Source organism: Populus nigra, chromosome 1 (genome assembly GCF_951802175.1).
Source record: "Populus nigra chromosome 1, ddPopNigr1.1, whole genome shotgun sequence".
NCBI classification, from domain to species: Eukaryota; Viridiplantae; Streptophyta; class Magnoliopsida; order Malpighiales; family Salicaceae; genus Populus; species Populus nigra.
The window spans coordinates 22,290,861-22,302,403 of record NC_084852.1 but is presented as its reverse complement, the minus strand read 5'-3'; the positions used below and the strand labels follow the sequence as shown (position 1 = coordinate 22,302,403).

The following is an 11,543-nucleotide window of genomic DNA, read 5'->3' as shown; positions in this document are numbered from 1 at the left end:
ATATTTTTATCAGTTATTAAAATTATATTTAAACTCATTAAATTAACTAATTTAAATCGGGTTGGCTACTATATAATTGAATTAAAAATTAAGTTAAACGAATAGCTAAGTACCTGCTTGGCTAGGTTAAGTAATATTGTTAAGAAATTCTATATGCTCTTAACAATTTTATTTTATTTTATATTTAAAAATAATTTGGTCCGATATGCGGTAGAGCACGGGCTACCCGTGGATACTGAACTACGTGTACAACAAACAAGGCTGCTCTCCTTCCTACCTACCAATCCACCGGTCAAACTGAATTTAGAAATGGACGCTGGAAGGGGGGAATGATGCCGCCACTCCATAAGTTCATACTGCCACTCCTCAAGCAGTATAGAATGGTTGATGGAAATGCTCTTTCAGTCCTTTAGAGGAATGGTTTTTTTGGCAGACATCTAATTTTTAATTTTTTTTAATATAAAATTTAATTTTATATTTTTTAACATATAAAATAATTTAAAAAACATTTTTTTAATCAATTATCAATTAATCATATCATATTATTGTTGTGACTCATTTATGACACGAGCATAATTAATCATCATCATTTCTTAATTAATCAGACTATAAATTTACTCATTAGAAATTACTAGTTTGAATCTCATAAGCTTTAAGATTATTAAAAATTTATATGATTATTAATTTTAAAATTTATAAAATTAATTAAAATACATACAAATTAACTCGGATAACCATGTAAATTAAAAAAAAAATCATCATCAGCAAATTTGGATTAAACCCGAAATTTCATGAGTGCTACTACTACCAGACAAAAATAAATCTATAAACAATCCACCGTTCACAAGTCATAGCCAGGAAAAACTTGATGAATTATGATAAAAACCAAAAAAAGAAAAGTCAAAAAGATAATTAAAAGTCAGCCCTCCACACCCAACCAACTACTAGTCCTGCACTTGTATTCGTACTCTTCTATTTTTTTCCTCACGTTTCTCGTTTATTTTGTCGTGATCTTGTAGCGGCAAGAACATTTCAATCTTTTAACTTCTTTAGATTTCCAGAACTTCCCTTCTGTCCGATCTCTCTCTTTCCTTGACTCTCCTGCAATAAAGAGTTCTCCAAATCTACAAACCCTCCAAAATCTCAAAATCCTTTCACCCTCAAAACTTGCACAAGATCTACCAAGAAATCCAAAGAGCTCAAACCTCTCTCCCTCTTGTCTTTGGAACTCCAAATATTTGTATCAATAACCGAGAGCCGTGTATAGTTTGTTTTTTTTAAAAAAGTAACTTTTTTGGTGGCTTTGGCTTTAAGATGCTGCAGCTTTTCTTTACGGTGGCTTTCTCTGCGGTGCCTTTGACTTTGTACATTCCACCTATGAGGAGCTTGAATCTCTTTGTGGAAACCATGGAAGGACTGTTAAGGGAGTCAAGAGTTTATACCACGAGACTCTATCCTCGTGCAAGGCACGCGTGGTCTAGGTTCTTGGATATCTTGCTTTGTAATTTCAGGTTAGGGTAGAAGAGGATGTTCATGTACATTCTTCTTCTTCTTCTTACCTGCTTTATTTTTACGGTGTTAGAACTGATGTAGATTGCAATAAGTTGCTGTTACTTTAATTTTAATTTTGCTGGATGTGTTTATGATTTTGTGCGGGATTACGAATCATAGAGAAAAGCTTGAGGGTTGTTATAAGGATGCTATATAAATTAAGAGTAAATAAAGGATGGTTTTCTCTCTTCTTGGGTTCCTTGTCCATGTGAAGATTAAGGTTTTGGAGATGGGGTTTGCCTTTTGTTATCAGTCATCATGAAGCAGAATTCGGGATTTTGGGTTTGTTTTCTAGGGCAATCTTTGTTAATTTTTCAAAACTTTTCATCTGACTCTTGCTAAAAAGAAGAAGAAAAAGAAAGTCATCTGCAAGCACATTAATTCCCGAAGGAGGGGATAAAAAGGGAGACATCTTCTTTCCCATTATAAAATCATCGAAACTGGGAATTGGGATAAAGATAGAACACAGTAATGTTTTGGGAGACGAAGAACCAAATATCAAATGAATATGGGAGTGGTTACTGGTTAGCATGTAAGTTATATTTGTAATCCATCCAAAACAGAAGCGAAGACGAAAAACAAAGAGATAACGCCATTGATGTCCGTGGGTTTCTTTTTTGTGAGGACAAAAAACACAGCAACATGTACATCGGTATGTCTAAAATCGGATGGCAAGGTTTGGCGTTTAGCCAGTATTGCTAACTGTGTAGTAAGAACACATACAGAAAGACCTTAGCACCGACAGATTTTCACAGGAGAGGTGGTTAGGCATGATTTGAGATGACACAAAGGACTCCCAGCTGATTCTTTGCAATAGACACTCTGTAATTGATGACGATATAAGAAACAGTATGTCCTATGAATGCTGCCTCCGAAGATAAAAAAAAAAACCCATCAGTGTCCATCCTTTCCAAAATGTAAAGTTTTCAGCAAATCCGGTGCTCAAGCTTAACCAACCACCAACAAGGAATGGTGCTTTTATGTGTCGTTGTTTCATCATTTGTGTTCTCATGCTAGTTTGAAAGACAGACTCGTGGGACTGATTATTGAATTATTGTTCAGCCGTGTAACATTTGTGAAGTTCTGTCTTCGTATGTGAAAAACAAAAACGCGTCAATCTGCTGCTTGGTGTTTATACCCTTCTTTCTGGATGGATGGATAATGAAATGCCAAAATAAGTCATCTTGGTAAGCATAGCCATGGAGAGCAACAACCCCAAATAACACGAACCAATAGTGCGTTTTGCATCACTCGTATGTCTTTGGAGTTCAAAAATACAAATTTTATTTGCTATAATGAGTTTGAATTCGCTTCTTACAGTTTTCTCTTATTGACATCGAATGAATCAGATCAACCAAGGAACAAGAATTAAAGAACGTGAACGTGAGGTGTTGATGTATGGATTACAGAAAAACAAGGTGTAATGACGAGTTTCAGCTGGGCTAAAAGAAAAAAAATCTTTAAAACAATGAATTTTGGATTCGCCGGAGAGGGAGCGGGCTTCCACCTTTCAGCTGGAGTGCGTGCAGGGCTTTAGGAACCAGAAAACATCCAAAACTCTTGATTCTCTTCCATCGGCAGCAAAAAAACTTGTGCCTTTGCCCTCAGTTTCCTCCTCTGTGATCTCCTTATCCTTCAATTCTTCAAGCATTCCCCTTACCTGCGCAGTTCACCATCATCACATGAGTGCTCAAGCAAACATTCTTAGAAACAACTACATAGACTTAGCTAGTTACACGTCTTAGCTACAATGCAAATTAGAAAGTGCACTGTTCCTTCTTTTCTAACCAGAAAATCATAATACACTAGTGAGACAACTAGTGAATCAAATTAACAAAAAAGTGCAGTTAGGAGTTGAGCACTAGATTATACACAGAATTTAGGACTATGATGAAGGTAGGACCAAACGTGCTTGAATCTCAATGTCGTTTACTGAGAATAAAGGATAGTGTGGAAGAATACAACAGAGGTTTTAGTCTGGCCTAAGCGAAGAGTTCCTTAAGGGAATGATGATACGTTCAAATTAACTGAGAATCAGTACTAGAGACCTAACATATTTTAATTATTGTTCCATAGGGGTGCATACATCCATCGATCGTATTAAATGGCGTAATCAACGTGTTTGTTTGAAATTTAGTGATCTATTGCATGCAGTGAACGAATCCCCAATGGAAGTGACAAGGGGAAGCATTCAATTTGCATATTCATTACATTTATTAATGCCTGTCAGTTCAGTAGTTGTTAGACAAATTCTAGCCTAATTTTTGTCCTTGACATTCCTCTCATTTTTCTTGATGCAAAAAAGGAGACTAGTAAGAAGAAACAAGCAATATATCTGATTCAATGCTCAAACCTGCAGTTAAACTCTTTCGTTTTCCATGTTTGTCAATCTCATTATTAACTTCCCTTAAACCCCTACAACAAAAAGTTCAATATTAAGTATGGAAACAGTTGCATCGCATACCGTAAGCCTGGACCTGGAAGCCTTTGAAGGGGTAGTAGTTTTGGCGGGTGCACGATTGGCAGAAAAGCATTGAGGTGAAGGCGGATTGGTCCTAATTTGCAACAACCGCTCCTCTCCTTTGTTCTTCACATTTGCCAAATTCAAAGGGACCGGTATGTTTTCTGCATCATCATCTCTTCTGCGCAATTCAATAACTAAAGTTTAGCACCTTGAAATATCTTCATAGAATATTCGAATGTCAGTCACAAATCTTTACAAGTTCATTCTTAAATCGCCTGTGCTGAACATATATACACTCTTGAATAATATTCAAGTATTTGTTAGTTTTAGGACAAAAGAGTTTAAGCCAGGCTTTAAGCCATCTGTTTATGTTCGATGGAAATCTTTAAGCTCTGGGAAGAATCCACAAGTCAACAGCCATAATAAATAAACTTTGCACAAGTTCTTTTGGCCACTACTCCCTTTAATCTGAGAAAACCCACTTTAATTTGTTGCAATGACACAAAATTATATGGGTAAACCTTAATCAATTCAAATCTACCCCAAATATTTAAAAAACAAGAACCATAATCCTTGAAATTTCAAAAGTATGATCCTCCTCTACACAATTCAAGCTAACTGCTTATGTACAAATTGAAAAGGACTGGCATAGAGAGAAAAAACTTACTTCTTCTTCCATTGCTTCTCTTTGACACTTCCATTCTCATTTCCTCCGGATTTCTCTCCATCCTTTTCAAGCAGTGGTTTGCTCTCTTTCACCTTCACATTCAACTCTCTTAAAACCTCTCTAGAACCCTCACTCCCGAACACCCCATCTTTCTTCTCCCCCACTTGACTCTCCCTCTCATTCAAACTCTCTTTTTCCCACGCTCTTGTCGCCATCTTCTTCAATTCACTGCAAAACTCAGTAATATGACCTAATTTATCTTTCCCGGCAAACAAATTCCTTGCCGATAACGTGCTTTTTAGCCTTGGTGCCTCCCTGGCTTGTGGTACATCATCCATAGGTTTATTATTCTCACAGCTGCTTGATTTGATCATTTCTTTCGTAGACTTATGGTGATTTGTTGGTGTTGGTAAATTTGGATTCCGATTTTCGCTATCCTGATTGAATTTAGCTTTGTAATTGTATGATGTAAATGAAGACTGACTTTGCCCCCTTCTCTTCGATTTTGCATCTCTAAACCCAGAGAAAAAAAGAAGAGAACTTTAAGACAGTTGCTTGGATCTTGAACTCTTTCTTGTTAAATAAGGAAAAACTTAAAATGATAGAAAATTTAAAACTTAACGCGGGTTTGCTTTGTGAGTACCTTTGATTCTTCTCGCTGAGAGGGGTTCTACTTCTAGCTTTATCACCTGAGCTTGAAAACTGAACCAGAACAATTCAACAAAAAAAAGAGTCAGGTAACTTTCAATTAATTGAACTTTTTGGTAACTGAGAAAAGCAAGGGACGAGGAAAGAAGATTTGAGACTCATAATTTATATTTTTTCAGATTAAATAAAGAAATGCAAGATTTAACCTCAATCATAGATGAGCTAAATTGGTTGCTATTTATCTAGTACAAACTTAGGTAAATGAAGAAAAAAAAGGTTGGAGACTTTGAAATTAGGGGGGGAAAAACCTTAGAAGTTGGTGTGGTTTTAAAGAAATCCTCAGCTGTCTTTGGGTGGTTACAATCTGCAACAGGGAGACAGTAAAACATGAGAGACTAAAAAAAACATGGGGAAAAAAAACTTGTCAGGTATTTGCAGGAGTGCATACCAGGTCTGCAAAACCAGGCTTCATCATCTATGGAATCTTCAGGAGCAAAGAAATCAAACCATTTGGGTGCATTTACGTTCTCATACAATCTATCTTCTACAAAGACAGAGTCTATTCTCTTCCAATCTATTTTTTCAGGTTCCATTGCAGAGAAGGAAAAAAACAGAGTGAGACCCAGAAAGGGAGCAAAATTATTACAGCTGAGGAGAGGAAGGGTCCTAGAGAGAGAGATAAAGAACTAAAAAAACCGTGACGGGTGTAAGAGATGGTGTAAGAAATGTGACCGTTAATGCAGAGACTGAGGTCGAAAGGTGGTGGAGCTAGTGTTTGTCTTTGTTGGTGACCGTTGAAGGATTTATAGTAATAAATAAATAAAGTCTACTCTAAATAATAGTCATGCGAGTAATGGCAGGGAACCGTTTGATTTGTGGGACCCACAACTAAAACTAGCGTTGTGATTTGGCGATAGTTACTATGGGGAACCTCAATTTTAGCCCCTTACTACATTATCCTATTATCATTTAAGTCCCAAATGTTTTGGTTTTATCAATTTTGCCTAAAACATATCACTCCTTCATCCACGTACTTGTTACAATGGGGATGGGGTTTTACTCCTTACTGGCGTAACATTATTAATCACTCTTTTTTTTAATTCAATATTATATTTATTAGAAATTAAATTTTATAATTTATTTTTTATGCGGTTATTTCATACTCATGACTCGAACAACGAATATGAAATATTAAGCCGGTTGACTCGAGTTTTTTTCTTTTTATAATTAACTTTTTTTTTCAATTTCATCCCTCAACATTGAGTTAATTAAGAATTAAATCTCGTGATTTTTTTTGGTTTGTTTTCTATTAGGTTATCTTTATCTCATGATTTGTTAGTACATGTTTAAATATTAACAAAAAACTAAATGGGAAGGAGGTTTTACTATACCTCTCCTCACATAATACTATTTAGCTAGAATAGTGTTTTTTTTCTTTCTAATCTATTTTTTCAATTTCAATTTCAATTACATCTTTCAACATTATATTTATTAAGGATTGAACTTCATATTTGTTTTTCAATTTACATCTTATAAGGTTATTCCATACCCATGACTCGGTTAATGAGTTTGACCAATTAACTCGGTTAACTAGAGTTTTTTTTTCTAGTTGACTTTTTTTTTCAATATCATCTTTTACCATTAAGTTAATTAGGATAGGCTTCATGCTTTTGTTTCAATTTGCTTTCTATAAGGTTATCATCATCTCATGACTCGGGTCACATGTTTGGTGGGTTAACCCTAGTTGACTCGAGTTGTTATTTGTGTTCTTTCTTTAATTGATTTTTTTTCAATTTCATCTTTCAACATTAGATTGATTGAGAATTGTGCTTCATAATTTGTTTCAATTTAATTTCTTATTGGGTTATCCTGATTTGATGACCCGGGTCGCAAGTTTAACAGGTTAACCAGAGTTGACTTAGGATTTTTTTTTCGTTCTTTTTTTATTTTATTTTTCTCAATTTCATCCTTTAACATTGAGTTTATTCAAAATTGTGTTTCATGATTTATTTTGATTTGTTTTTTATGGGGTTGTCATGATCTCATGACATGGTATGTGGATTGACACGTTGACATGGGTTGCCCTGCATCAATCCAATATGTTGTCATCTCAATGTTTATTAAAAAGATATTATCTTAAATATTTATTTTAAGTCAAACTATGTTTTTACAGGTCATCCGAGTTATTTTTGAATTCACTAAGGCAACCGAGTCACATCGGATCAATTCTCATATTGTTTAAATTTTTTTCTACTAAAAAAAACATTAGCAACGTCTAGATATTTTTTTTTTTACTCTAAGAACATGATAACCAAATGTTTAAAATAAAGAATATTTTAACTCTTTAATTTTTATTTTGTTATTGATTTGCCATTAAAATTTTCTTTTATGATGGATCAAGGCTTGTTTTGATGTTTCAAATGAAAGTGCTTGACGAGCCTATATAAACTTAACAAAATATTTTAAATGTCATTTATAATTGATGGATATAAAGATGGTTTTTTATATATATAAAATATAATATGTGGCAAAATCAATAAAATTGATGTTAAAAAATTGTTTTAATTAAAAAAATTATGGATGAAAGAGAAATTAATTAAAAAAAAACCTTTGGTTTTCCTACTCAAAGAACCCTTGTTTTTTTTTAGATTTAATTATTGATTTATGGTGGCTAATTAAATATTGATAATGGTGGGAAATAATCTTTATTAATTCTTCAACCTTTTAGCTTCCAAAACTTAATATAAAAAAGGGGTGAATTAAGAGTTTCTTGCTTGAATTTTTTAAAATTTACAGACTATTCCTCATATAATTTTTAGTTTTTCTTCTCCTTTCTATACTTTGATTTTTCTTTCAAATCTAGAGCCTGGGTTCATCTTGTTAAGAGATATTTGAGTTACATAATTTTTTATTCAAAGACCTTGTTTAGAAGTACATCTAAACCAAGGTGGTGAAGTGGTGATATTGGAATTGTAGGAGACATATTCCAAATATCCTAGTTGCACAAGTGAGAAGCAACAAATCTTCAAGGACAAATAATTTATTATTGACAACAACAAAAGATTCATTATTATAAAATACTTTAACAAGTAAGTACCCTTCTTGTTTTAATTTAAGCATAGTTAATTTTATTATTATTATGCATGCTAGATTTGTTTGTTTTTACATCATTGTAAATTTGAATATATGCTTGGTATGCATGCTAGTATTCTATTATTATTATTGTGTTGAAAGCATGTTTGTCATTAGTTATTCTTTTGCGTACTTATAGATTTAAACTTGTATGAACTCTAGATTTTCCTTGAAAACTTTTTTTATGTTTAACATGCCTTGTTATGATAAACTAAACATCATTACTCATTAGTCTAACACACACACACACACACACACACACACACACACACACACACACACACACAACCTTTGGTTTACAATTTTAAGGCTTTATTTAGTTTATATTGTGAAAAAAATAATGAAATTAATAACATAAATTAATTTTGAAAGAGGTTTTTAGTATCTTTAAAATTTAAATTACTATTTAACTTCTTTTAAAATTGTTATATTCCGAAGTAAATAAATTTTTAAAAATGCTTTAATCTATAACCTTTGATGTGTTATGATTTTTTTTTTCTTTTTGTTTGATTTTATAAGGTTGCTATATATTATTTTTTAAAAGTTAAAGTTTATCTTCTAAAATTATTTTTCATGTTATTTGTATGGTTTGATGCATATCATAAATCTTATTGATTTATATCTTTCCAATAAGTGAATCATTGACTTGTTTATGATAATTTATGTTGTCTTACTTATACTTCATATGATTGACATTAAAGTTATCTGGTTGGTTTTGTTCACATATACAAAAATTAGTGCGGTGAACATATATAGTCTAGAAAGTTCTATCTAAAAAGATTAGATTTTATGCGGGACCATTTGTAACCTATGTAATCTTTTCCAAGAACTTTTTAGTAAAAATATTATTGACACGATATTATTTTTGTATACAGTACAGTCGTAATTGAAATAATAATAATTGAATAAATCTAAGTGAACAAAATAGAGTTTAACATAGTAACCCAATAAAAAAGAATGATTATGAATTTTATCTTACATAATTTAAATATTTTTATTTTTAAAGTTTCTCTTTTATAAGTTTTTGTTTTATTACTTGCTTATTATGGAGCTAAAGTATTTATTTATAGATATTATTGGCTACTATTTTTTTTATAGATTATATCATGTCTTATACTCAAGATTTGGTTGTGTCAATTAATGTTGCTTCGACAAATACTACTTCGACAATGAGGATTTTACCATCACCTTCTGTGGTACATGGTAAGAAATCTAAAAAGTTCAGTAAGTTGAACTTTAAGAGGTGCCAGAATCATTAGAAAATGAATTTGATCCTACTATTGTGATGGTTGTGAATGCATGGAATCATACTGATTTTATGAGCAAAAACTACATCTTGAATAGGTTGGACAATACATTATATGATGTGTATAGTTTAATTAAGAGTGAAAAGACATTATGAAAAGCTTTAGATAAAAAAAATTCAAAGCTGAAGATAGTATGAAGAAATTTGAAGTCGATAAATTTTTAGATTTCAAGATGGTTGATTCAAGAACTGTAATAAACCAAGTTCAAGAGTTTTAACTCATTTTGCATGATATACATTCTTATGGTATGTCTCTAAAGGAGTCCTTTTAAGTGGTTTCAATCATTGAAAAAAATATCATTATCTTGAAAAGACTTCAAAATCTATCTTAAGCATAAATGCAAACACATAAGAATTGAAGATCTTATTTTGAGGTTGAGGTTAATAAGTTATCCGAAAGGAGAATCAACTCTTCTGGTGTCTCAAAAGTAAATGTTGAGGAACAAGTGATAAGGTCCCATAATAAAAATAATAATAAAAAAAAGCTTGTTTTGAAGGTAAAAAAGTTGTTAAGAAGTTAAATGACAATTGTTTTTATCTATAATAAAACTAGGCATCTAACTAAAGATTGCAAAAATAAAGGTAAATAAGGAAACCCTAAAAAAAACACATTGGATAATACAATATCAATAAGGTTGATCACCTCACCAATGAAGTTTCATAAATGAGTTTGTCTTATGTTGTTTTGTAAGTCAACCTTATCAATAATTTTGAGCCATGGTGAATTAACATTGGTGCTACAAGACATGTATGCATTGAGAAAAAGATGTTTTTCATTTAAAAAACATGGATGAAGAAAAATTATACATGAGAAACTCATCAACCTCTGAGATATTGGGTGGTGGAAAGGTCGCACTAAAGATGACATCCAGAAAGCTTTTCACCTTAAACAATGTATTGCATGTTACTATTATTAGAAAGAACTAAATGTTTGATTTATTGTTGAGAAAAAATAGTTTTAAGATGGTTTTTTAGAGTGATAAATTTATACTCTCTAAGAGTGGTATGTTTGTAGAAAAGATTTATCTATATAATGATCTCTTTAAAATGAATAATATAACTATTGTAACCAATGATGAGAACAAAAATAAGAATGTCTTTTTTTTTTCTTGTTTGCTCTAGTTTTGTGATGTATGACATAACATGTTAGGTCATGTAAATTATAATTCTATACAAATATTAATAAATCATTAAGTATAATTCTTGAGAAAAAAATATAAGTATGAAATTTATGTAGAATCAAAATTCACATCTTTTTTTTTCCAAATAGTTAAAAGAAATAGTGAATCTCTAAACTTATTCCACTCAGGGATTGGTGATTTAAAGTTTGTGCAAGTTAGATGTGGAAAAAGGTATTATATTATTTTTATAAATGATAATAACCATTGTAACCAATGATGATAATAAAAATAAGAATGTCTTTTCTTCTTATTTGTTTAAGTCTTGTGATGTATGGCATTATAGGTTAGGTCGTGTGAATTATAATTCTATATAAAGGTTAATAAACCATGAATTATTACCACGTATAATTTTTTAGAAAAAAAAACATAGTGTAAAATTTATGTAAAATCAAAATTCACAAAACTTTTTTTCAAATAGTTAAAAAAGTAGTGAACCTCTAGACTTAATCCACTCAAATAGTTGGTGATTTAAAGTTTGTGGAAACTAGAGATGAAAAAAAGTATTGTATTATTTTTATAAATGACCTCTTTAAAATGAATATAATAACCATTGTAACCAATGATAAGAACAAAAATAAGAACTTATTTTCTTTT

General features: G+C 31.6%; 2 protein-coding genes across 2 annotated transcripts; one reads left to right on the top strand and one right to left on the bottom strand.

Annotated features, from left to right (window-relative positions):
* The first annotated feature begins 937 nt into the window (after positions 1-937).
* Positions 938-1,740, top strand: LOC133690661 (uncharacterized). Its single transcript, XM_062110910.1, has one exon. The coding sequence runs from the start codon at positions 1,315-1,317 to the stop codon at positions 1,519-1,521; it is 207 nt and encodes a 68-aa protein (XP_061966894.1). The 5' UTR covers positions 938-1,314; the 3' UTR covers positions 1,522-1,740.
* Positions 1,741-2,811: 1,071 nt separating this feature from the next.
* LOC133690651 (uncharacterized) lies at positions 2,812-6,111 on the bottom strand. Its single transcript, XM_062110899.1, has 6 exons — positions 5,779-6,111; positions 5,639-5,694; positions 5,326-5,384; positions 4,683-5,195; positions 4,016-4,193; positions 2,812-3,211 (listed from the first exon to the last, which is right to left on the bottom strand). The coding sequence occupies exons 1-6, from the start codon at positions 5,921-5,923 to the stop codon at positions 3,062-3,064; spliced, it is 1,101 nt and encodes a 366-aa protein (XP_061966883.1). The 5' UTR covers positions 5,924-6,111; the 3' UTR covers positions 2,812-3,061.
* Positions 6,112-11,543: the final 5,432 nt, after the last annotated feature.

What these genes read in the sequence shown, in the direction of transcription:
- LOC133690661 (XM_062110910.1), top strand. Translation starts at nt 1,315, where the DNA reads ATGCTGCAGCTTTTCTTTACGGTGGCTTTCTCTGCGGTGCCTTTGACT.
- LOC133690651 (XM_062110899.1), bottom strand. Translation starts at nt 5,923, where the DNA reads ATGGAACCTGAAAAAATAGATTGGAAGAGAATAGACTCTGTCTTTGTA. An exon ending in AAACCACACCAACTTCTAAG is followed by an intron (nt 5,385 to 5,638) that starts GTTTTTCCCCCC and finishes GTTCTGGTTCAG; the next exon opens with TTTTCAAGCTCAGGTGATAA. An exon ending in CTTCCAGGTCCAGGCTTACG is followed by an intron (nt 3,212 to 4,015) that starts GTATGCGATGCA and finishes TGAACTGCGCAG; the next exon opens with GTAAGGGGAATGCTTGAAGA.